The sequence below is a fragment of the Pimephales promelas genome, chromosome 5 (genome assembly GCF_988280905.1).
Source record: "Pimephales promelas chromosome 5, fPimPro1.hap1.1, whole genome shotgun sequence".
Classification (NCBI taxonomy): domain Eukaryota; kingdom Metazoa; phylum Chordata; class Actinopteri; order Cypriniformes; family Leuciscidae; genus Pimephales; species Pimephales promelas.
Window position 1 is genome coordinate 20,420,671 of NC_142773.1, and position 27,482 is coordinate 20,448,152.

General features: G+C 41.3%; 1 protein-coding gene across 3 annotated transcripts; it reads left to right on the top strand.

Annotated features, from left to right (window-relative positions):
- The first annotated feature begins 506 nt into the window (after positions 1-506).
- On the top strand, positions 507-27,471 carry zeb1a (zinc finger E-box binding homeobox 1a). Of its 3 annotated transcripts, none has more exons than XM_039694597.2 (10): positions 507-641; positions 8,122-8,283; positions 9,695-9,742; positions 16,997-17,137; positions 17,254-17,456; positions 17,586-17,691; positions 18,629-20,220; positions 22,462-23,025; positions 23,122-23,296; positions 24,403-27,471. In XM_039694597.2, the coding sequence occupies exons 1-10, from the start codon at positions 584-586 to the stop codon at positions 24,999-25,001; spliced, it is 3,648 nt and encodes a 1,215-aa protein (XP_039550531.2). In that variant the 5' UTR covers positions 507-583; the 3' UTR covers positions 25,002-27,471. The 3 variants fall into 3 exon arrangements, with proteins under 3 accessions (XP_039550531.2, XP_039550532.2, XP_039550533.2); XM_039694598.2 differs by having other exon boundaries at positions 23,125-23,296; XM_039694599.2 differs by lacking the exon at positions 507-641 and adding an exon at positions 1,643-1,957.
- The last annotated feature ends 11 nt before the right edge of the window (positions 27,472-27,482 follow it).

Sequence of the window (27,482 nt, forward strand, 5' to 3'; positions counted from 1 at the left end):
ATATATATTTTTTTTTCGTTTTGAATTCTCATTCTGTAGGCATTCATTAAAAATTTCGATTTTGAACAAAAAATAACCCTGATTCAACCAACCTCAATTATCTATGCAGTGAAATGAAAATGAATTGAACTAGGCTAATACAAAGAAAACAACTGAAACTTTCTGCATCACTCGTGTTCACAACTTTATGTTTGCAGTGCACCGGCGATTAACTCTTTTTGAAGAGTTAAACTACGTCATCGGACTTCCCAGCCTGTCGGGGGCGCTCCCGATATTACAACAACTATTTTTTCCCTGAAATGTCCACATATGTCGCTCTAAACTCTTTTCCCCGTACCTCTTTGATATAATAAACGCTTATTACATGCAGAAGGTTTCCCTGTATTTGAAAACAATGGACAGCTGCCAATAGAGGGTGGGGTGTCAGAGGAGAGGTGTTCGGTTCTCACTGCATAAAAAGGTTATGTCGTAAAGCAGAATGTCGTAAACCAGGTGCGGAGAGGGGCCTGGAATGGGGAGGGGGTAATAGAGGGGGGAGAGGGGGCTCAATCCGCGAGGCACCGTTAGACACAGCGCAAAAATCATGGCGGATGGCCCCAGGTGCCAGCGCAGAAAACAGACACAACCACAACGCAACAACGGTGAGTCCCACAGGCTGAGATCAGATCACACGCACAAGAACGAAAGGCAGAAAAGTTGTTTTAAATTTGTTTTTCCATCTTTAGACTAGTTTAATGACGACTTATGAAGTTGTGCAGTATGGGAGTGAACTGGGCACCGTTATACCTGAGTCTGCCCGGACCGTTATACGGAAGGACGCACGTCTCGTGCACTAACTGCGTGTGCATCACACTGCATTAAACACGATTCCGAATTTTAGCGTTTGTCCTGATCAGAAACTTGTGGCGTAGATTCAAGTAGCGCTGTATTAAAGTATCTGCTGCTTATTTCAAAAGACGGATCCCCAGAGGGCTTCTTGACAGTTCACAAATTGATTAAAATACTTAAAGGGACAGTTCACGCCTAAATCATTTAACATGTTGTTTCAAACCTGTATGTTTTGGACCTGTTCAGCAGAATGACAGCCTCAGTAACCATGCACAGCACATTTACTGTAAAAGATGTAATAAAAGTGAATGGCGACCAAGCCTGTCAGTCTACTCTATAACATTCATCCTAACATTTTTTTGTTACATGAATGTTAGAACTAATGAGCGAATATTTATTTTGAGTGAGCTGTCTCCTTAAGAGCGTCCAGTCCTGAATCTTAAAAGCCATGGTTTGGGAGTCTTTATTTGGATGTTTTTTTTTCTTCTAGATTTTACAAGAGGATATTTTTATTTAATTAATAGCAAATAACAATCTCCCATATTATTATTTTATTAATTTATTATTGTTATTCTTTCTCATTAAATATATAGCTTGTGCCATTATTTACATCTACAAAACATCTAAAAAAAAGGAAAAACAATGCCTATCAATATGATCTTAACATCAGATTTATTCAATTAATTTTAAAAGTAGGCTACATAGGTTTTTGCTTTCATCCTCTTCTTTATCATCTCAACATCCACGTCCAATCTTGCACTGAATAAATGTTGACTTCTGATCGACGTCACTTTCTCTTTAAATAACCTTTCCGGTAATCCGGTAATATAGTCCGCCGTGTAGTGCAGTTATGAGCACCGTGCTACCTTTTCCTGTGCGTGCGTGTGACAAGGAGCGCGGATCCGCTCGCGACGTAACACGCCCAGGAGCCGTCAACGTGTTTACCTGAACGGTGAGAAGACAACGGATCGAGCCAATGTCCTCTTTTACCGTTCATCGCACTCCTCGCGTGTCCAGAGCAGTGATTGCACAGACGCTGGAAGGGAATCGGTGTGTGAAACGCGATCTGCCCGACAGGAGCGCGAGACAGGCGCCGAGCACACTCCACAGCAAATGGCAACTTGTGCAGGTAGAGAGAAGATAGTGTTTGATTGCATGCAGACGTGCTTATGTCGAGCTCAGACCGATGACCGCTTTTATTTTGCTTTCATTCACTATAGAGTGATATTCCGCTGTATGCTCTTTGCTAGAAAACAGATTGTTTTGTTTATATTTTTATTTCCGCGCTGGAGTTTAGTTTCAGCGGATTGGGAAAGAAGGATTTAGTGCATAAGGTGGTTGTTAGAGCTGCTGTCCGTCGTAATACTGGTCAGAAGTCAAACAGGTCGTTTTTTCCGTAAGGTATTTCTGTAATGGCGGTGTGGACCGTTATTTGCTGCAGTGAGGGCGGGGCGGCTGCTCTCGTATGTCGGAGACGAGCCAGGTAGGATAGGTGACGAAACACCTACATAGGTGCTTCCGTTGACATATTTTAGTTATTTTACCATTTTAATATAGTATTTAAACGCGATTTAAGCGGTATAACTACAGTAACAATTTGCGTCTCACGTTTCTTTGTAAGGAAACAAAGGTAGTCTATTCAGGTCCAGAGAGGCGCTGGTTCACTGCGTCCATCGTTATAGAGCGAATTTACGGTTTTATCCCTATCAAACATGTTGAGATTTGTTTCGGTTGTTTTTGTGCGATATGACAGATTATTAAATTTGACAAGAATACACAGCGAATAGTTTGGCGCGGACGGATATATTGTGTGACGACCGGGGGTGTGACGTAAGCGCTAGGAGGAGCAGTGATGATGCTGTGACTTTTATTTTCATTCTTCATGCCGCTGGTTCTCATGCTCGACGTGTTCACGAGGCCTTACGACCTTAAGGGCGTTTCTGCACGGAAATGAGGTCACTCTGTGGTCTTCTGTGGTCGAGTTACCCAGCCTCATGTTTGTTTCTGGACTGGAGAGATGTCTGTAGAATCAGCTGTCATGTAACGTGGCTGTGTGCTTGTGTATGTGTAGGATATAAGTCCTGGATAATGTGGTATGAGAGTTAATGTTATAATATGATATTATAATATGTAATAATAATGTTATAATAACACATAATATTAGAAGTGTGCATTTTACATATTAATTACATTTAAAGTGAGATGCAGAAAGACTGAAAATGACAGCCAGATTGTAGTTGCTTGGAGATTTTTTTTTTTTTATTAAACCAAGGTATATTTCAGAAAACATGAAATAAAGGATATATGCTTTTAAAAGAGGGCATGTTTTTTCCATTCCTCATCCCTCCTGACCCTTTCAGTCGACCCCTGACCTACGAGGCCACACATGCTATCATTTAGCTTTTCTTCTGGATTGGTTTTAAGAATTCACTGCCTGTTTCATAATCTTACGGGATAAATATATTATGGCTGTGCAAAGATTGTTTGTGTTTACATAATATATTTGTGTGTGCTGTAATTTTGTATATATAAATACACATGCATGTATATATTTAAGAAAATGTGTTATTCATATATAAAATATATTTATATGTATTTATATACAGTATTTACATGCAAATAATTCTTAAATATATATACAAAATAATTATACACAGCACACACACATTATATTATGTAAACACATAGGTTTTATTTTGCATGTGATTAATTGTAATTATGCTAGTATCTTCAAATTTTCTACTATATTAATATAATATCAGGTAGGCTATTACTCTCCCCCTCTTATCTCTTTTTCTCCAGAATAGATGGATTAGAAAATTTCCTTTCAAATTATGCCAATGACATTTATAACAATGAAGTGCATTGTTATTCGTGTCTCAATGTGTGTTGTAAAGGTATATGCATGGAACAAGCAAAGACAATAAGAACACCTGTAGCACTGAGCTCTTCTCACACTTCCCTGCTGATGGAAAAGGGATATGTGAGGGCATTAAAGAGCTTTTCACATTTCACTCTGTGTTTGTGGGGGGGCTTGTGACTGCTGGGCATCTCTTTTTGCATGCTAATCTCTCCCAGTGGTTTGCCGCCTCTTTGTACGGCAGGGGGAAAGTTTCTCAGGGTGAAGGGGAGGTCTTTTTTTCTTTTTTAGGGTGGGGGAGGGTTGGGAGGGACTTGTGTTTGTGTGATCGAAAGAAGCAGAAATATATGTCGGTGATTAAGTTTACATGGATGTAAAAAGGAAAAGTTGTTTAATTGGTCTCACGTGGCTCATACAGTGTGTGTACATGAGGGCTCTTATTAACCTAAAGACCTGGGAGAAACTAATCTCAGGTGACCACTGCTCCTCAAGTGATTCTAAATAGATTATGTGCCAACACACACACACACTTACTGCATTACATCTCTCTCTCTCTCTCTCTCTCTCTCTCTCTCTCTCTCTCTCTCTCTCTCTCTCTCTCTCTCTCTCTCTCTCTCTATATATATATATATATACACACACACACACACACACACACACACACAAATGCATTTATACAGTTGAGTTCGTAAGTTTGCATGAATCCGCAAGATTTTTTTATCAAAATATTAACTGAAATTACAGAAGTCATTCTGTTATCGTGTGTAATTTCCTTTATTACTTTTTTGTGATAGATAGGTGAGTAGTACATCATTTCTGAAGACCAGCGCTATATTTAAAAGAAATTACATTTGGTATGTTTGTAATAAAGGAGTTTATAAACTTACAAGATAAAAAAGGGTACTGCAAAATTGTGCACTCAACTATAGGCCTATATAAACACAAACATGCATCATAAAAACTTATATATATATATTATATATATCTATATATATCTTATATATATATATATATATATATATATATATATATATATATATCTAATATATAAAAATATATATTAGATCAGAAATAAAAAGACTATCATTCAAAAGTATTTTTGTTGTATTGTAGTGTTATTACAGTTTTGAAAGATTCTTTTCATATATTTGTGGAAATTAATTTTTTCTGGATTCATTGATAATAGAAAGTTTAAATGATCTGCATTTAAATAGAAATAGACATTAGTAATATTATGTCTTACTCTTTACTGATACTTTTGATCAATTTTACTTTGCTAAAATGTTAATTTCTTCCTATATCCACTGTCACACTCACATACATAATACGCAAGTTAATTGCTGACATTAGATATTTTTTAATATTTATCGGTTGTCTTTAAATTCATGCCCTTTTAACATACACAAACAGAATCGTAATGCACTCATTGGTTAATGTGTTTTTAGAATATCAGGGTGATCTGAACGGTACTCTCTTATGCGTCTGTGGGTGTTGTGTGTGTGTGTGTGTGTGTGTGTGTGTGTGTGTGTGTACATATGGTGGCAGGTGCACTCTACAACAAGCCAAATCAACACATCCCAGGAAATGTCACATAAAATGGAGCTTGCCATGGTGATCTGATTGTGTTGATTATGAAGTCACACTGGAAACGGTTCTACCTGCCAACACGGTCTGTCACGCAGGTGGTGCACAATAAACACACCCATGAAGGCAGCACAAGTGTGCATGTCCTTTAATGTGCACCCAAAAATAAAAACATAATTTACTCACCACCATCATGTCGTTCCAACCCTGTATGACTTGATTCTGTGGAACACAAAAGCAGATATTCTGAAGAATGTTCATGCTGCTTATTTCCATACAATTAACTCTCGTGCTACATTAAAGGGACCACGTGCAGGAAGTGGTGAAATTGTTTTTTGCATTCAAGGAATTGTGCTCTCCTTTTTCAAAAGCATGTTGTATCTACGGTAACCATTATGTACCAAAAAGCTATAACAGGATGTCTTCTAATAGCACTTTGTCGAGTGTTCCTTCAGGTGAACAGGTTAGTTATTTTAACTGCAACTTGACACAACGAACAAACGAATGTATTGTTTAAATAAATGTAAAAAATATTGATTTTATATAATAAAATATCTAAAAAGTACACATTGTCTCTTTAAAAGTCTACTTATACAATAGAACATAGTCAGGTTAGATACCAATGCCATATTGAATTTTATGCAGATGAAAATAAGCTTGTGAGGGATAGACTTAGTCTTTACACAATGGCACGCCCTGTATAAAGGTTCACATCTTTTTCACAATTCACAACTTTTACGTTTTTTTTTTTCTTTTCTGAAAGATGCTTAGTCAGCTGAACAATCGGTATGTTGTTAAACAACAGTACAATCCACGCACTACAAGTATATCCCTCACAGCCTCGTTTTCAATGCAGTCAAAAATGAAATACGGCGCTATCCTGGTCTTTGTGTAAAGAACATACGGAAATGAATGGTGTGATTCATATCAATCGGTTTTGTCATTATGAGTGTATCTTTATGCCACAGAGAACTATAGTATAGCTTGTATGGAACTTACTTTTTGGTAGGGACCACTTTTTATGTCAGATAAGTACTTTATGAAACTAAGGTATAAATAACTGAAATTTCACTATCTATGCTGACTGAAAGGTCAGGGAGTCTAGGAAACAATCAATCTTCTTGTTTTAAAAAAAAAATAAAAATAGGATGAGATCCACCATGCTGATTCAGAGACGATCACAGACTCCTCTCATTGTGGCTGGAACAATGAATGCAAATATTTTTTTCAATTTCAAATGTATTTTTATCAGGGCCAAAAGCATCTCAGATTACTACACACCTGCTCAAGTGACTGTGATTTCAGCTGTCCAGGGGATGTGACAGACGTTCAGTAGTGATCTGGATCAGCTGTGAGAACAGAGAAGATTTTTGAAAAAGTTTTCCATCTGTATGGCAAAAAAAAAAATAAATAAATCATAATTTCCATTTTTTGCATGCACAAGTATGTGAAATTACCTCGTACAGATCATTTCAGAGAACAGAAACCTTAAACGGGAACTGTTTTTTGCACAATCGGATTCACTTTTACATCACTTCCTGTTGACATCCTCAAATTCTGCCAGTAGAATAAACTGGATGAGCTCCACAGAAACCAAGCATGCTTAAATCTGTATTTAAAAACACAAATTTGACATGCACATCTGGAAATATTCTTCGTATCCGAACATCTTTGCACACACACACGTTAGAGATGAGTTTTCCAGTACCTCATATGCTTGTGCACAATTTGAAAACTAGAGCTCTTGGATTTAGAGAAAGGAAGGGATCCATGTGTCAAAAATCGCTGTATCTGCACTAACATATTAAAATCACCTTTACACACTGCTCGTCTTTCCTTTCTTCAACGTGTCTCTGATGATGTCACTCAGCAGGTAAAAAGCTTTTCTGGGCTGCAGGAAACTGATCTAAAATTAGACGAATCTCACTTCCTGTCTTTAGGGCACAAATTCTATCTTTATTGTATGCATGCTCATTTATCAGGGATGCGTGTGTGCGTGCCTGTTTGATTGTATAAACCCTCTATTTTCACAATAATTTTAGCTTTTAGGTTTACAGTAATAAAAAAAATTACAAAACAGCTGTTACTGATTACAGAAACATCACCACTTGAAGTGTCCTGTTTACAAACATATGTGCACATGTTGTAGCCCTCAAACCGTATTTACTTTATAGCCCTTAATCCTGTAATTGTGGACAAATGTGGGCACAGAGGACTCAGGTGTGATCCTTATTTTATTATTTATTATAAATGTTACATCACTGGCTTCGATAAAGATTTGTCTAACCATTTATGGTGTTTTTTTTTATATTTTGGGGGTATTTTTGAATTTATTTACTTCAAAAAGTACCATATTTTCTATGTAAATGATGCTTATTTTTATGTTTAATTTTTTAAACTACATTAAAATATCATTCCAATAAGTTCTTAGAGCTAAAACCTAAAGATGAAGTGACTTTGCTGTCACCTGGTGTCGTATTTTTGGCTTATTTTAGAATGCTCTAAATTACATTTTTATGGGTGCCCATTTTTGACCCAAATAAAAGATTAAGGAGTTTTTTCTCCACCCACTTAACATTGTAGAATTGAGTCAAAAAAAAAATGTGTGTTCAGGAGACAAACTTAGGAAAAGTAGCCAAGTCTTGTACCGCTCAGATCAAGGGACGCATTTTTTAAAAATAAATCAAAACTATTTTGCCCACATTTGTCCAGAATACGGTTTTAGGGTTAACAGCATCGAACATGGCCAATAGTTAAAAGAGAGTATGAATATTACTGTTAATTGGCCTTTGTGAACATCTGTGATCCTAAAATGAATAGGCCATTCTCTCTATCTCTCTGTTATGTAGTGAGGAGTTTAAGCAGTGTGCCGGAGGCGACCTCAGATTCAGATGATGAAGACAAACTGCACATTGTGGAGGAGGATAATATCGCTGACGATCCCGACCAAAAGTCCTCAGTATTCCAGCTCAAAGCAGCGCGGCAGCTCTCTGACGCATGCACACAGGACGGTGAGTAAACAAACAAGAAATTAGAAACTTAATGCATTTATTTTGATTACAGACCAAAAGTTTTCAGAAACGGATGCAATTATAACCTAAACATTTTAAGTATTTATGTAATAGACAAAGTTGCAAGAATAAGGGTAATTGATGATTGACAGATAACATCTTACCACAGCATGGCCGACGATCGGCCATCGGTGAGTGTCTGAAGGGCTAGTTTTTGCGGTCAGCGGGAGTTCCCCCAATTCAGCTTGTTGAATTGGCTTCGGGCCATCGGTGAGAGATCACTCTGATTGGCTGTTCAGTTTATCGAGCGGCACAGACAGAAGGCTGGTCTAATTTTAAGTATCTTACCTAAGCATTCCGGAATCTAGAACGAAGAAAGTGTTCAACGTGATTTATTTTCAAAATGATAAGCAAGCCCTGCTTTGTTTACACTTTGCATATCCGCAGTCATAGTTTCAGTTTCCGTTTTTGAATGATGAATATCGACTGATTGACACTGCTGATGCAGACAGTCATTTCCCTACACGCTGGCACAGAACACACATGCTAGTGGACAGTCGCCTGTAGTCCTTTTGCGGAGTTCAAATGCAGCCAAAGTGAGGCAACAACACAGTCAGCTTTTGTCACCGCTAGTTCTTTGACGTCGGCTTTGTGTGTCACAGCCTTAACTGGTACATAATCTAGGCCCTGTTTACACTTGCTATTGATCGCTAAACACAGGTGTAAACATTTTGAGCTTGTTCACTTGTTCACAAGCATTCACCAGAATGCTTTTGTAGTGTAAACGCTCATGTGGTCGAATGTGTTCAAACTGCCACAAAAGGCCGCCTACTGATCTAATTAATAAACAATATGGGAAGCGCGTTAGCCAGACGGGAATTAAAGGAGCTGTATGTAAGAAATTTATTTCAAATAATCCTAAAATGGCCCTGATATGTCACTAGACATTAAGAAATCATGTTCATTTCAAATACTTAAATCACTGACAACAGTAGTCCAGCCAGGATATTGTCATGTTAAAAAGTGAAGTTGCAGCTGTCAACTGATAATGTTGTCATGTTGTGTTTTGGTCTGATGCGCCACCCTCCCCCGATCTACCAATCACAAAGTCAGTAGTGTTGCAGCATCCAGGTTGCCAGCTCTGCTCTAGTTACCACAGATACAAACGTGTAGGATAAAAAAAAAAAAAAAGTTGGATCCTGCAGCCTATCTGGCAACCTTGAGTCAGGGGGGGATACAGTAATTTGAAAGTGATTGCAGTACCAGTTTTGGCCACAATCTTACATACGGCTCCTTTAAACTTTGTTCGCTGGAGACCGAGTTTGTTCGCCGAGTTTACCGTGATCTTGCGGCTATCAGAGCAGAAACCAAAGATGAAGTAATGGATTTTTTTCTTTTTTTCTTTCAACAGATGGCAGCCTGGGGCCAGATGCTTTAATACAAGAAATAAGGGTCAAAGGTCAGTTCAGTGCAACACACTTTTATTTTTCAGTTCATTTCATAGGCTTTTACTAGTATAAAGGCTGGATTACACTATGTGACTTTCGCCCCATCTTGCAGTATGGATGAATATGAGTATCTGCAAATTTTGGGCAGGTGGAGTTGACAGATTTCACACAAAATCGTGTAGTGTATGATGGGCACAGACTCAAGTTTTTAGCTTCACACTATGATTCCATCCAATCAGAGGATAACCAAACTGGTATTATTAACACATTGTTTTCATTTGTCACACATCTTCTAGAAACAAGGCACGTTTCTGCATGAGTTTGTTGTGTGCGGAACAACTTGAAAGTCTGGTAGTGTGCGATCCTCAGTCGTTTAGTGTATGATGCCCAGTTCCCATTCAGGGAACTTCGAGCTGCGTGTAAACGCCGTGGGAACGCCTCTGCGTGACGAGTCATGAAGCACGTATGAAATCTGTCCAATGGCGAGACGGAACGTCATAGGCGGGGTGACGTATCGACCAGGAAACTATAAAGCATCCCCGAAACACAAGTGCAACAGCTTCTGAGTCTTCACAAGCGCTCTATGTATGAATTTTGTCTGTCTGTCTAATATTGTATATTTATATATATTGATATGGCGAGCAAACAACAGCAGAAAGTGTGTTCATCCCTGCCCTCGCTTCATCACGGGTGGGGATACACACGATCTGTGTGTTGTTTGCTTGGGAGTGCAGCATGCTCAGTCGGCTCTCGAGGGGGCCGGCTGTGCACTGCGAGTGTCTGCCCATGAAGACACTTCGCTCCCGCCGGGCACTCTTCGAGGAGAGTGGTTCGGTGCGCGCTCCCCGCGGCTCGGGTCCCGCTGCTGCCGAGGCACAGCGAAGGCTTGCGTCGTGGGGATCGCAGATGGATCTATCAGCGGGGATTGAGACGGGCCCCGCCCTTTCTCTGCCCTTACCTGGTAGATCCAGTGCCTCAGTTCTCGCTGCGGGAGTCCGCGTTGCGGTTTTTCCTGCCCGGGCTGAGGCGCCATCACTTCAATTATCCAGTTCTGAGGAGCTGGATGTTGAAAGTGTGGATGCAGAGTCTATGGACTCAGTGGAGAGCGAGGGAAGCTCGTTTGCCATCCCAGTCTCCCGCGAATGTAGTAAAAATAAAAGGGAAAAAAAAAAAAAATGGAGGTTTTTGACTCGGGCTGTGGAAAAATTAACCATTGAATGGCCAGTTGAGAAACAAGAGTCGAGAGAGTAAAATGGATGAGAGATTTTTAATATCACACTCACTACCTCCATGCCGGTGTTTGCCCTTCTTCCCCGATCTACACACCGAGGTGTGTAGATCGTGGAACAAACCAGTGTCAGCTAGAATTTTGACACACCAGACCTCTATGTATGCTAATATTGCTGGGTCTAGGAGATATGAGTGAGGGGGAGGTCGTCGGCACTGACGTGATTAATGAGATACTGCGTCAGGCGGCAGATATTTCTCTCCGTGCCACCAAGGAGACGGCCAGATCAGTCGGCCGCTCTATGGCAGCCCTGGTGGCCACGGAGAGGCATCTGTGGCTAAATCTGGCTAATATGAAGGAGAAAGATAAAGCGTTTCTCCTGGATGCGCCGCTGTCGACCGGGAAAAAAACAGGCAGCGGCGCTCCAGAAATGTCTCCCCCTCCGTACTCATCCTTCGGGGGCTGCTGGGCGAGAGCAGCCCCGCCCGTCGAGAGAGCGTCGCGTCTCGGGCTCCTCCCCAGCAAAACTGGGCTGAGACGCGGCGTTCTCAGGCGAGGTCTTCCCGGGATAGAACCGATCTGAGGACGGTTATTGTCGCCAGGAAGGCTTCGTCGAAGAAGTCCTGACGCCACTGGTGTCAGGCTACTGAGGGTGGTCCCCACCGTGAGACAGAGGTGTTCGCCGCTGAATCCGGCGCCCGCTCTCTCTCGGTGCCCTCAGGGGTTCGTTCTGCCAACCCTGCCTGTAATGGGGGGTGCAGACGGTCCCAGCGAGCGATTTCCCGAGGGACGCTCGTTTGCTCCGAGGAGCGATACAGAACGGTCGTTAAACCCTGCCTGTGCGCGGTCACAGGGCGCTGTTTCTGTTTTTAAAAACTACTCCAGAGGCCAGTCTCGAGAGACTGGTACCCTTAGTAGAATTTCTGGTAGAATGGGGAAGTCTTCCAAATATATCTCGTTGGGTCCTGCAGACTATCGAACGCGGGTACGCGATCCAGTTCAGGTCGCGTCCACCTCGTTTCCGGGGGGTTTTGCCCACAGTGGTGACCCCCGAGCAGGCTCTGGTTATGGAACAAGAAGTGAAAGCTCTGCTACTGAAGGGGGCGATAGAACGAGTTCTTCCTCCCGACAGAGAGCTGGGGTATTACAGCCGGTACTTCATTGTTCCAAAGAAGGATGGGCGGCTGCGTCCGATTTTAGACCTGCGCCTCTTAAATCGGTCAGTAGGGAAGCTCAAGTTCTAAATGCTGACTCTCAAGCAGATCGTGTCACAGATCAGGTCCGAGGACTGGTTTGTCACGATAGACCTAAAAAAAGACGCGTACTTCCATATCTCCATCCTTCCGCAACATCGGAAGTTCCTGAGGTTCGCTTTTTGGGGCGAAGCGTACCAATATCGGGTCCTTCCATTCGGCCTAGCGTTATCTCCTCGAACCTTCACGAAATGCATGGACGCGGCCTTGGCCCGCTGCGTCTCCAGGGCATTCGCATTTTAAATTACATCGACGATTGGTTGATTCTGGCTCAATCGGAGCATCAGGCGATTCGGCATCGAGATGCCGTCCTCGCCCATATCAGAAGGTTGGGGTTGAGACTCAACGCTAAGAAGAGTGTGCTTTCGCCAGTTCAGCGGACCACTTTTCTAGGCGTGGTATGGGATTCGACGACGATGCAGGCACGTCTGTCGCCGGCTTGTATAGCCTCGATTATCTCGACTGTCAAGCAAGTGAGACTAGGCCAGTCACTCACTGTAAAGGAATTCCAGAGAATTCTGGGTCTGATGGCAGCAGCATCCAACGTGTTACCGTGCGGCCTGCTGTACATGAGACCACTACAGTGGTGGCTCAAGACCAAGGGGTTCTCCCCGAGGGGAAAGCCGCTCCGCAAGATCAAGGTCACGCGACGTGGTCTCCGTGCCCTGGCTATGTGGAAAGAACCTTGGTTCCTGTCCCTGGGACCTGCGCTGGGAGCCCCGTGTCACCGGGTAACGGTGACGACGGATGCCTCTCTCACGGGCTGGGGAGCGATCATGAGTGGTCGCTCGGCCCGCGGGTTGTGGCAAGACCATCATCTCCGATGGCATATAAATTGTCTAGAGATGATGGCGGTGTTTCAGGCTCTGAAACACTTTCTCCCAGACCTCAGAGATCATCATGTTCTTGTCCGGTCAGACAACATGTCTGTGGTCTCTTACATAAACCACCAGGGGGGTCTGCAGGGACCCGTTCTGCTGAACCTGCCTGTGAGGGTGGGCGCAGACGGTCCTAGCGAGTGGTTTCCCGAGGGAAGCTCGTTTGCTCCGAGGAGCGATACAGAACAGTCGTTAAACCCTGCCTGTGCGCGGTCACAGGGCACTGTTTCTGTCTCTATAATTACTCCAGAGGCCAGTCTCGAGAGACTGGTACCCTTAGTGGAATTTCTGGCAGAATGGGAAAGTCTTCCAAATATATCTCGATGGGTCCTGCAGACTATCGAACGCGGGTACGCGATCCAGTTCAGGTCACGTCCGCCTCGTTTTCGGGGGATTTTGCCTACAGTGGTATCCCCCGAGCAGGCTCTGGTCATGGAACAAGAGGTGAAAGCTCTGTTACTGAAGGGGGCGATAGAACGAGTTCTTCCCCCCGACAGAGAGTTGGGGTATTACAGCCGTTACTTCATTGTTCCAAAGAAGCTAACGATATACGCCTCCCTCACGGGCTGGGGGCGATCATGAGTGGTCGCTCAGCCCGGGGTCTGTGGACTTTCTCCCAGACCTGAGGGGTCACCATGTTCTTGTCCGGTCAGACAGCACATCGGGGGTCTTTTTATAGACCATCAAGGGGGTCTGCGCTCATGTCCATTATTCAGGCTAGCGCCAGATCCTTCTGTGGGCCCAGGGGAAGCTTCTTCTTTGGCGATTTTATATCCCAGGATATTTAAATCGGGGAGCAGACATCCTGTCGAGGCAGGGGCCGAGGCCCGGGGAGTGGAGACTCCACCCCGAGGTGGTGGAGCTCCTATGGAGTCATTTCGGTCATACCGAGGTAGGCCTATTTGAATCCAGGGACTGAGACACTGCATGCTGTGGTTTCTCTGTATCCACCAGCCCCTCTGGGGTTGGATGCGATGGTACAGGAGTGGCCGAGGTCACCCCTGTACGCATTTCCCCCGATTGCTCTGCTCCCAGGAGTTCTGGAGAGGGTTCACCGAGTCGGGGTCTTTCTACTGTTAGTAGCCCCGCGTTGGCCGGCCCGAGTATGGATGCGGGTCGATACTTCACCCCCGCCCAGATCTATGGAGGTTGTGGCTTGGCCTCTGAGGGGGCCCAGCTCATAGAATCGGGTCTCTCGACTGAGGTCGTGGAGACCATCCTCCAATCCAGAGCTCCGTCCACGAGGAGATTATATGCCTTGAGGTGGCAATGTTTCACCTCTTGGTGGGGAGAACACCAGTTGGACCCAGTTAACTGCCCGGTGTGGCGGTGCTGGAATTCCTTTGGAGCATTTCTCCACAGGGTTATCCCACTCCACACTAAAGGTGTATGTGGTGGCCTATCTGCTTACCACGTCCCTTTGAGTGGAGCTTTTCACGGGAGATACCCATTGGTAATTCTTTTTCTTCGTGGTATTGTGAGGTCAGACCAAGAGAAACTAATCTGCTCTGCCCTCTGAGGGCTCTAGATGCTTATGTCCACAGAGCTGCCCTGTGGAGAAAGCCTGAACAGTTATCTGTTTGTTTTGGACCTCCGAAGAAAGGTTGTCCCGCATCTGAGCAGAGGTTGAGTAAGTGAGTGGTCGAGGCCATCTCATTTGCATATGAGTCCGCCGGTCAGCCTTCACCTTTGGCTGTCTGGGCTCACTCAACCAGGGGTATGGTAGCTCCGCTCCAGGGGCGCAGGTGCTTTCGTCTAAATATGTGCCTGATTTCATACAACGGACACCTGCTCGCATGGCGGCGTTGGTATTAGCGTTCCCACGGCGTTTACACGCAGCTCGAAGTTCCCTGAATGGGAACGTCTCTGGTTACGTATGTAACCCTAGTTCCCTGAAGGGAACGAGACGCTGCGTGTCTATGCCATACTCCCAGCATGCCCGTGAGCGCTTGCTTCAGTCCTATCAGAAGCTGTTGCGCTTGTGTTTCGGGGATGCTTTATAGTTTCCTGGTCGATACGTCACCCCGCCTATGACGTTCCGTCTCGCCATTGGACAGATTTCATACGTGCTTCATGACTCGTCACGCAGAGGCGTTCCCACGGCGTTTACACGCAGCGTCTCGTTCCCTTCAGGGAACTAGGGTTACATACGTAACCAGAGACGTTTTTATCCAGTTATTAATCATATCGTAATCGCGATGTCAAAGCTATGCGATTATATAATATCGCATAAATCGCGCAATTTTAAATAAAATATAGACAAATTAGGGCTATTAACGCAGCATCTCTTCTTTTTTGTCATCCTTTGATTAGTGTTACATGATCCCGCTCTTATTGGTGCAAATGCCTTTTAACCATTTTGCACGACAAGAAGTGACGAGAGCACGCTCCCTGTGAATGTCCTGAATGTGACCAAAGTCTTTTTAGTCTCTGATGTGACTCACAGACACATGCACAGACCGCGTGCCAGAATACAGTTCTCTTTCGAGCTTGAACGAACAATAACGCACACAATTATGCCAAAATGCCGTTTTGTCCAGTATCTTCATAACATAAGAGCAGTCTTAAGTTATGATGGACGAAAAGTGTTGTGCTTGTGAGAGAATGAGTCGTGTGTGAGAAATACACATTAATACACAGAATGATCACTAATCTGTGTGTGCATTTTTACTTTAGAACCAAGTTGACTCATGCAACCATTTGTTTATTATATCGCAATATTGACCTCAATAATCGCAATATTTTCCCCAAATCGTGCAGCCCTATGTTAGCGTTTACTAAGCCAGAAAGTGTATTACAGCCCTAAGACAGGACAGCGAGACATAGAACAGAAACAACAGGGAGAAACAGGAGTAATGGGATCAGGATATATCAAACAAATTTATAGTTTCATATTCAGGTTGCCATCTTAAGACTTATTTGGGCACTTGGGCCTTCTTGTCATGGAAAGTTCTTGAAATTATTTTGGTTAAGGGAAAAATAGCTGACATGTCTGTGAGTGTGTTAGGGCGATGATGGCTGGATCAGGTGTGTGTGAGCTCATTTCTCTCGCTCAGGTCGTTATTAAATGTGCTATGGAGGCGTGGGATTTACTGGCCCATTTCCCGGTCAAATATGAAAACACTGTTGTATTAAAAACCTGCTATGTTACCATCCAACATTCAAATTCTGTGTCAGTGTATGTCACATCTTTTCCATTTAAACCAATGTGTGTTTCACCTAAGGCCACAGTCAGGTTGTTTTTTTCGGTGTCCCACGGGTCCTCAAAAGTCTTGAATTCAGTTGAATGTCTTAAATATCTAAACAGTATTAGAAATGTTTTAATTATCATTTCATTAGGATCATAATATGGCTTAATGTGAATATTAAACCTCCAAAGGCTATGATTTATTTTTGAGCACTGCATGTTTCAAAGTAAAACTGTTGTGTGTTATACAGGCTTGTGGTTTCAGTGAATACCGCACATTTATGCCAACTTGCCAAGCTACTGCTTTGATCTACTGTTGATGAATTATGACAATTTTTACCTAAGGGTGATTATATCATACCTGCAAAATCATTGCTTTTCTAAAATTGTCAGAGAGTGAATTTTTATTTTCATTCAGCCAGTGGATTTAAACGAAGCTAATGTGCATTATTAAAATCTAAACAATGAGTATAATAAGGAATAAGAGTTGTTTAAATCGTTATTTTTAGTCATTTTATGGTTTGGTTGCTCTACCCCTGCACATAAATCACATAGTATTCATTTTACTTGTGCGCCTCTTAAAAAATTCTAGATACCATGTTTTTGTGCATGTGTCTTTCTAATAAAAATGCTAATATATTTGTTACTGAAGCAGAAGCTGATAAGAGGGTATGTGTGTGTGTTTTAGTTGATCTAATCTGCCTGTGTGTGTTTGAAAGAGGAGTGTGTCACTGATGAGGAGGACTGTACTGATAATGAAGTGGCCAGTGAGGAAAAGCAGACGGAAACGGAGCACGTTTACTCAGACACCCAGGAGGAGCATCAGAGAACGCCAGAACGAGGGGTCCACGATGAGAACGGTACCAATCTAGGGTTTTTTTTTTACTTTCCTTCAGTTGCCATTAGCTTTTCATCATCATGCCATCAGTTGAATGCATAGATTGATTACAACTCTCTCTCTCTCTCTCTCTGTCAGGTACACCTGATGCATTCTCCCAACTGCACACCTGTCCTCACTGTTCCCGCGGTTACAAGCGGCATACGTCGCTGAAGGAGCACATTAAACTACGGCATGAAAAGGGCGATGACAACTACTGCTGTTCCCTCTGTAGCTACACCTTCACTTACCGAACGCAGCTCGTCCGTCACATGACCGCACACAGACACGTCCGAGAGCAGGTACAAGCAGCACTCGCACCTTCGTGATGTTCACACCTCTGTGGAGGAAATGACAGAGCTTTTGTTCACAGTCACACTTTGACTCAAACTACTTTGAATGAACAAACTTTTTCCTGTCTCTTTTCTCAGCGGACTATTTCTCAGTCGGGCGGAAACAGAAAGTTCAAGTGTACAGAATGCTCCAAGGCCTTCAAATACAAACATCACCTGAAGGAGCACCTGCGCATTCACAGCGGTAAGTTGCCAGCCACGGCACAACTTAAGGACAGAAATGGTTCTGATATAACCCTAGTTAATGTCTTTGAAACCCTGTTCCAGAGAAGGGTTAACATATTAGCAAATGTTATACAGTAAACAATTTTTATAAAGAATTTACCGCCAATTAGGAAAAACGTCAAGTGCCTAATTTAATTTATGATTAAATTAGGCGCTTTATGAAGTGGCACTTTATAAACTAGGCGTTAATGAAGTTGCAATTGTGTAGTTGTTTCTTTTCTTCTCTGAGGCCTTCCATAATAACCTTCAGAAGGTTAATGAAATAAGCTAATTAAAACAGGTTAATTATTCAATTAAAAATACAGTAAAATATCTTGTGAAATATTACTACAATTTAGTTAATATTTCATATTTTTATATATTTTTTAAATGCTTTTTATTCCTGTGATTATTTTTGTTCTATGTCTCGCTGCCTTGTCTTAGGGCTGTAATACACTTTCTGGCTTTGTAAATGCTAACATAGAAAATCTGGGCATCATACACTAAACGACTGAGGATCGCACACTACCAGACTTTCAAGTTGTTCCGCACACAACAAACTCATGCAGAAACGTGCCTTGTTTGTTCTTTTCAAAAGCTATCTCTTGTCAATTGTTGTTTGAACAACAGGACCAAAAGGAACTTTATGGATACCCTTAAGATATTTTAACTTACCACAGAAAACAGAGGCAACCCCCAACCTTCTTTACTCATGTAAAGGTAGTCTTTACTCATGCCTTCACAGCTGTGTGAACATGATAATAGAAAAAACAAGACTCTCTGTTCTCGTAATTCAGGAATAATTCAGATAAAGGACACATGATATTTCTATGCCATGTCTATTATTATCAGCCTATTAAAATTTCCACTACACTACTTTTGTAATCATAAGCTTCTTTATCTCTGTGTTTCTACAGGCGAGAAGCCATATGAATGCTCTAATTGTCGGAAGCGTTTCTCTCACTCGGGGTCCTACAGCTCTCACATCAGCAGTAAGAAGTGTGCGAGCGTGACCAAAGCGGTCAACGGCCTTCCTCGCGCACCTGGAGTGAAAACATCTCTTACCATTTCTCGCCCTACACAAATCCTTTTGAGGGAGAAGGTGGAAGTCACCAACAAGCCTCTGCAAGAGCAGCTCCCCCTGAAACAGATCAAACAGGAGCCAGTTGAACACCAACCCAAACCTTCGCCAGCGACACCTACAATAGCCGCCACAAATGCCAACGGGGTCGTGGCTCCGCAAGGCGTCATCCAAACCTTGGTCCTGCCCACTGTCGGGCTGGTCCAGCCAATCAGCATCAACCTTAGTGACTTACAGAATGCGCTGAACGCTGCGATGGACAGGCAGGCGTTGACTAGTGGTAATGCAAACGGAACAAACGCTAAAATCATAGGCCAATCGCAGACCCAAGCTGTCGTGTTGCAGCCACAGCAGGGACAGCCCCAAGTGATCTCCGCCATCTCTCTACCGGTTGTGGGACAAGACGGAAATACCAAAATTATCATCAACTACAACCCCCAGCTAGACCCACAACTCAAGGGAGTAAAAGTGAACACAATGCAGCCCACAGTGACCCAAACCGGTGTGGCGCAAGAAAAATCTACAGCATCTAACATCGCACAGCCAAATGTGATCCAGCTAAATTCGGTGCAGTCCAACTTGACCGAAACCCAAACATCAGGTACACCTAAACCTACACAGGTAAACATAATTAAACCAATCCAAAGCAAACCGCCATCTATCATCAAGATAACGCCAGCGCAGGCCGCCAGGTTGGTCCAAGCTCGGGCGGCACAACCTAAGCTCACCCAGCAAACTTTACTACTAGTGAGGAGGGCAGATGGGTCGCAGAGCCTTGTGGTTCGACAAATACCTGTCGCCAATCCCAACACGCAGGGCACAGAGGTGAAATCAACCCCAGACAAAACTACAAACACACCAGCAGCAGAAAGAAAAGAGACAACTGAAAATCCCAGTTCGCTGGAGGATAATTGTGAACCTCAAAACCTGACTGCACCACCAGAAATCAAAACCGAACCGGGCTCTCCGTCCAACATCGAAACCGATATACAGAGTGAAGGGGAGGAAGAAGAGACGCAGACAGACGGGAATAATGGGGAAGGGAAACAAACGACTGATGCGGTCTCCCACTCTGGAACGGTTCACAGTGGCGTCGCCTGCGGAGATAACTTCCATAACTATGCGACATGTCTGGTTTGTGACAGCTCCCAGAGTAAACGGAAGCTCACAGACTCGCAAGACAGTGACGACAAAGCTACAACTATCTCTCTCAACTCTCTGCTGGATAAGGATAAGAGTGGAGCAGCAGAACGCCTCCTCCCTCTTCTGAAGGCCTACAGTCAGAACCCAGAGCCTACTGACGGGCAGCTGGCACAGGTGGCCAAGACTGTCAAGTTACCTCTAGAGGCGGTCAGCAAGTGGTACCAGAAGATGCGCTCGAAAAAGATATTGCTCCAGGGTGCAAGCAACCCGAAAAACAACAAAGAAGTAAGTACAAAACATTTTATTGAACTGTAAAACAGAGCTGTCACAATTAGGGCTGTTATGAATACCAATAATTGTGTAATTAAGTAAAAGCTTAACACAGATACACAATAAAAAGTCATTTATTCTCATTTAACATGGATTGATGAGTAAATAAGCTTATATGACTTTCGATGAAGCTCAGAAAAGTTATGACAATATTTTAATTTTTTTAAATATTTACAAACACAGAATGCATGTATGTTTAATTGTATCAAAAGATTTTCAGTAAGATTTTTGGAAATAAATCTTTTATTGATCAAAACTGAAGACTTTTTTATTAAAGAATTATGAAAAGATTTATCTTCCCACAAAAATATTAAACAACTGTTTTCAAGAAGGAATGTTTCTTGAGCATCAAATCAGCATATTATAATTAGTGGTGGAGGAAGTACTGAAGAATCTCAGTACTTAAGTAAAAGTACAAATAACCAGATAAATATTTACTTTAGTAAAAGTAGATGTAACACAATGACAACCATACTTAAGTAAAAAGTAAAAAGTGCCTGATTTTAAATGTACTTTAAGTATTAAAAGTAAAAGTACTTGCATAACAATTTGATTCTCTTAATGACTATTTTCTAATGATTAATAAAACATTTAATTCTAACTCATTCAACCTAATAATGATGTTCAATAATGATGGAAAAAAATTGTTGTCACCATATCTTAAACAATCTTGGCAATTAGGCAATATAAACCATGCTTATATGTTAATAATTATGTTTGGCAGTAAACGTGATTAATTTATGGTGTAATTCTGAACCTCTTGGCTTGCCATAATCCTAACCAAACGTATATTACACACGGTGTGTTTCTTATGCATGTAAAAACAAATTTTCGCGTATATAAATGGCACGATAAACGCACTGCGTGCAAAACGCATTTAGTTGCTGTATCTATGGGAACCAAACGTCACTGGTGAGACAAACGTGCAACGAACGGACGGTCAGATTACGTTTTGGCAGGGGAAAAACTGATCAGAAAATGTAATGAAAATGTAACAGAAGTTGTAGAAACGTAGTGGAGTAGAAAGTATAATAATTGCTGCAAAATGTAACAAAGTAAAAGTAAAAATTATGCACTATTTATTCTACTTAAGTTAAGATACGTGAAAAATTTACTTAAGTAAAGCAACAAAGTATTTGTACTTTGTTACATTCCACCACTGATTATAATGATTTCAGAAGGATCATGACACTGAAGACTGGAGTAATGATGCTAAAAACTCTGCTTTAACATCATTACCTTCTAATATTATGGGCGTTAACATGCTGCGTTAACGTGAGACTCTAATCGGGCGATAAAGAAAAATTCGCCGTTAATCTATTCTCAAAGTTGGGTTGGGAGCAGGGTCTATACTAAACAAGCTATGATGACTTTTGCCTTGATATTTTAGTGCAGCTGTATATCTAGCTGAATAGCACTGGAGTGGGCATTTAATACCAATATACTGAAACACCCATACTCCCTTAATAAAGGAGTTCAGACATTGGAAAAAGATCAGTCTATGCGTTTTATATTTAATCTGAGGGCCAATAAGCCAATCACTTAACGCAAACACCTCTCTCTCCAACTTAAACATCACCTCCATTCAAAATGTTTAACAAACACTCTTCTTGTTCGGGCTTCAGTTTGCAAATGCCGGGAATATTCTCCACAACAGAGCGATTTGCATCCCGTATCTCCATGTCTGCGGCCGTTTTCAATTTCCTTATCCTAAAATACAATCTTAAACTAAGTGCTTAGCGTCTACATCACGGCTCTCAGCCCGCCCTCTGTTTGTTGATTGGCCGGCTGTTTTCAGGCCGGAGGAAAACTGAGAGATTGGTTGCTATCTAAGACTGAAATAGCGTGGAAGTGCGAAGTCTGATGTAGTCAGGCTAAGTAAGTAAATGCAGCCTTGGAGAGCATAAGATAATTCTATGCAACACATTTAAAAAAATTGAGCCTTAAACTTGAAAAAAGTGTGTATATACATAAATAATATATTTACAGATTTTTAAAGCATAATATAAATGTTTTAATTATAGTTCACTATAATTATTAAAATTATAAGACATGTTAATGCATTACCTAATGCACAAGGCAATTATATAAGCGTGTCAAGGCCTAAAAAAAAAACATGATGCTAATGATTCCTTTTAAAATGAATGAGTTGTTCCAAAACATGTTAATAATGTCTTACTTTCTTGTCTGATCAAGAAAAAAACACCGTCTGCTGTGTCTCAAGAAACAAACTCAACTCAAGCCACCTGCACGCCCACTCAACCCGATGATGACACCTCAGAGGACACCCAAAATGAAAGTGTCGCTTCACCCGCCTCCCCTGCAGCCAGTCTCTCCACCGATGATCTCGTCATTGTAAAGACAGAAGACATAGAGGAGGATCTGCAGTCTGAACCGCTCGACCTCTCACTCCCCAAATCCAGCCCAACTCAACCCAGCACCACCACTAAGCTGCCGGTCTCCACTCAAAAGGAGCCGCTCAACCTCACCTGCCTCAAGAAGCAACCGATGCCAGGAAACACCATATATGTGACACAAGGCACCACAGGTCACTTGAACATCATGACAGCATCATTGCCAACACTGGTTGCCATAGCAGAGCCAGGGGGTGTTCAGTGCATCGGCACTGCAATATCCGGTAACAAGAGAACCATCCTGATCCCTCAGCTCACCTACACCTACACCACCAACTCCAGCATCAAGACCCCTGACAGTGTCTCGACAGACAAGAAGGGGACGGTGATACTCAACAACTGTCCGGTAAGCACAACAAACACACACAAGCATTAAGGTCTGCACGTACCTTTCTTCAGAACATCATTGCAGACTCATTCGCTCTGCGTTTCTCCCCCTCAGCAGGTCCCGGACATCGCTTCTGACTGCGTGTCAGGGGTAGAGGACCAGAACGATGAAGATTCACCTCTCATGAAGAAGAGGAGGAAGACTGTCGGGGGCCTTTACGCCTGTGATCTGTGTGACAAAATCTTTCAGAAGAGTAGCTCACTGCTGCGACACAAGTATGAACACACAGGTACGTAAAGCCACACATGATTTACAGCATTTGGGCACTTGAAAAGGTTTTAATATAGTATTAGAAGACAAAATATACCTGTATATAAACTGCTCGCAACCTCTGCAACTCCAAGGTCTTGGGTTTGATTTACAAGAAAAACAAGGCTGATATAAAAAATATTAAATGAATATATATATATATATATATATATATATATATATATATATATATATATAAAGAGTTCAGATGCAAAAGCCTCTAAATGCCATCTGAAATTTTCTTCTTGAATGATGATTTTTATCAAACTTGTATATTTAAGTTCAGTAATTTTACTTAAATAACAATTAATAGGTAATTATCATTGCCATTTAAGTGAAATCACTAAACTTAAATATACAAGCTTGATAAAAATGATCATTCTAGAAGAAAATTTCAAATAGCACTTAGAGGCTTTTGCATCTGAACTCTTCATATATATATATATATATATATATACACAGTATATATATAAAATATATTAAATATAAATAAATATACAAAATTTCATATAAAAAATACTACTAATAATAAATATAATCCGTTATTGGTCTATAAGTCACTTTGGATACAATTGTCTGCAAAATGTATAAAAGTAAATTGAACCACGAACGACATGCCAAGTGAGCTGAACTTTATGAAGTTCAGCGAACTTCTGAGCTGTATGAACGGCGTTCGTGGTTCGATATACCCTCGGTTTTCCAAAGATAGCGGTGCCTTTATACGCGAAGTGAACTGTCTTTATAAAGTATCTTCTTATTAATCGGTCTGTACACTTACAAAGTTCTCAATGCTTCGTTTTGCATGTAGGGACCCTCATTATGTTACTGTGTTAGTGTGGGGCTATTTTCAGCCTTGTTAGTGGTATTAACTATTGATTTCTTTTTACATATTATATGCCCCCATTTACTAGCGTTATACGCTAAACAGATTTTAGAGATAAAACTCTTTACATTCGATTATCATGAAAACAAATCTCAGAAAACGATTGACTAGGTACCAAAGTTTTATTAGATCAAAGGTTGATTTTGCGCCAGAGTTCTCCTTTAATCTGTAATAAACTTAACGTATTGCATTATCATTGCCAGGTAAGCGACCTCACGAGTGCGCCATCTGTAATAAGGCGTTCAAACACAAGCACCACCTGATCGAGCACACGCGACTACACTCCGGAGAGAAGCCCTACCAGTGTGACAAGTGTGGCAAACGCTTCTCTCACTCGGGCTCTTATTCTCAGCACATGAACCACCGATACTCTTACTGCAAGAGGGACACTCATGAACTGCCAGAACAGATCAGCACCTCCACTCCTCCCTCTCACCATGACTCGGACGAGAGAGAGAGCGACGCAGAGGACGAAGAGGAAGAGGAGGAGGAAGAGGATTTATCCGCTCTGGACATGAGCGATATCAGAGTGGTGCAAGTAGGAGAGGAATACGAGGATGAGGAGGAGAGCGGGGAAGAGGAAGAGCAGGACAGAGGACATGAGGAGGAAGAGACAGAAGAAGGAGGAATGGTTATGGAAGTGGAGATTGGAGACACTGACACTCTGGAGGAGGAAGTCGGGGAAACCGTGGAAACGGAGGATGCTATGGAGACGGAGGAATCGAGGGAGGTTTCAGGCAGTGCAGAGGACACAGTTCTCACTCAAAATGAAGGAAACACAGAGACGGCAGCCGAGGACTGAAGAACGAACGCTCCTCTTTCTGTCACTCACGTGGGACTAATGAAAGAGGCGATGAGCTCTTCATCAAACTAATCGTCGGTTGCTATGGAAACCGTTTCAGCTCTTTACTGTGTATAAAACCCAGGTGTGCCTGATTTACAAAACAATATTTCCTTGTTTGAAAAAAAAAAATTGAGTATAACGAGGAAAAAAAGGAGAAACAAAAACTCCAACTCAACTAGACTTCATATGACTTAAAGTTTCAGTTGTTTCGCTTTGTTCCGTTACTGAACCGACCTCGGTATGTCAAATTTTCAGTGTTCATGTGTTTTTGTTGCTCTGTACAGTCAGATTTCTATACCTTTATATTTGCCAATGAAGTTTACGAAAAGAAAAAAAAATCAGTATTTTAAAGTTTTCAGAAACAAAACTAAATTCTGCACTGCAGGTATAACTGGTTTACTTACAGGGGTGATACTCACAAAAGGGTCATATTTCACTCCAAAAATCAAAAGAAATTACATTTTGCATAAAGACAATTAAGCCTATTTTTAGGACCATCACAGGCATTATTTTGATGACAATTTAACACGCCCCCTTTTCAAAAGTCTACATCGTTTGTAAAGAACAATTGTAAGTATACGCTGATTTTAATTTAAGCCATACATTTTAATTCATGATGATTTTAATGTTTTAACAAAAAAGCAAAACTTAAATAATCATGAATATTTTCTTCATGCAAAATCATTTTCTTTCAACTCTTGATTTTTGTTTTGGTGTGAAATATGACCTGGGCATTTCTTTGTGAGATTTACCAGATACTTAATGCCTCAAGTTTAAAAAACCATTCAGTATTTTTGTCTTGTTAAACAGGCAATCTGTTGTTAGCATTGCCTCGTTTTCCCATGTGATTGTTTGTCTGCCTTATGAAGGAAATTAGATTGCACTTCGTTATTAAGAATTAATGATTCAATATCACACGGATCATTAATTATGGAAATATTCATAGGAATGCTTATTGTCATTTAACAATTGAATCACTTTGTTGATATAATTTGAACTCCTCACTTCTAATGAACTTCTCAATAATTCAAATTAGATTGTAATTCTATTGAGAATTTTTTGTTGTAATAAGCACTCCAAAAAGTTTGTCGGTAGCTGTTTAAAAAAAAAATTGTATAGATACTTTTTACAATCATGACACCATATGAAAACAAAAACCGTCAGCCAGAAAAAAAGGGTTTGTAATCTCAACCTCGAAGGCAGTTTCACCTGTTATTTCATTTATCTTTGTGTGGCTTTATGTTGTAGCGTGTCAGTCTGTGTTCATAGGTGATGCTCTAAGGAACCGCACACCCACAGCCTTATGCAAGACCGCCAAGCTGTAAGTGCCATTCACAGATGTTAAAATCCACAGTCACACTGGACAATCTAACTTTAGTCACCAATATGTCAAAATTGGTCAAAAACCAAACAGATTTGAGAAATATACAAAAATAGAAAAGTATGTAACACTGCCATCTACCTGTGTTAATCAAAATGGCACACTTTCAAGCTGTTACAACATTTCACCTTGCGCTCCTAAAAAAAGTTGTTCTCTCTCGTAGCCATAGGATTGCATTGATAAGGAAATTCATATTCTTCATCTAGGTGTTCTCTCTGTCAAGATTTCCAAGGTTCCCGGATCTATAGACTACACGAAATCTATCATCCTAAAGCCATACGACAAATATGGACCGTATGTAATATGACTGTGAAGTGCACAATTAAAGCAGCACTTTGGAAGAGGCGCATAGGATTATTATGTTTTAGTTGATTATGTCTGAGCAGACCTTACAGTATTATTAATTTCAATGTATTTCAAAATGTTTATTCTTTGTGTTTATGCATGTGTATATTGTGTAATACCATCAGTATTATTGTCATTGACAAATGTTTTTTTTGTAGAACCTTTTTATATACGTCTTATTTTTGTATTGCTTTATTTATTGCGTGTGTAATACACAATGTTGTAGTTTAACACAATGTATTTTAGATTGAATTTCAGTGCCACGAAGGAGGTTAAACCAAGATATACAGTATATAAATCCGAACTGAACAGTATTAGTTTTATAACTTCCAAGTTATTTTTTAATACTACCACAAAGTCAATCAGGCAGACATTTGCACCCATTGTTTGTTTGTTTTTTTGTTTGTTTTTTTATTAAACGCTGAACCTTTTCCAACAGCTTCATGGTAATTAATAGTAAATGACCCTTAAACCTGTGATGAAGAGCATGGATTCATGTTGTTGTACTGGTGTTGAAATTGCCATTTTGGAACCAAAATTAGTCAACCCATTTCATTTACATTTATTTTAATGTGTGCCAACTTTGCATTGTGTGTGTAAATGTCACATATTCCACGAGGTGATGATGAACCTACTTGTAAGATTTTTCTTCCTTTGTTTCCTTTTATGATGCCCCATAAAATAAAATGAAGTGAAGCACCAGGTAATGTCTT

What these genes read in the sequence shown, in the direction of transcription:
- zeb1a (XM_039694597.2), top strand. Translation starts at nt 584, where the DNA reads ATGGCGGATGGCCCCAGGTGCCAGCGCAGAAAACAGACACAACCACAA. An exon ending in ACAGACACGTCCGAGAGCAG is followed by an intron (nt 17,457 to 17,585) that starts GTACAAGCAGCA and finishes CTCTTTTCTCAG; the next exon opens with CGGACTATTTCTCAGTCGGG. An exon ending in TGATACTCAACAACTGTCCG is followed by an intron (nt 23,026 to 23,121) that starts GTAAGCACAACA and finishes TCTCCCCCTCAG; the next exon opens with CAGGTCCCGGACATCGCTTC.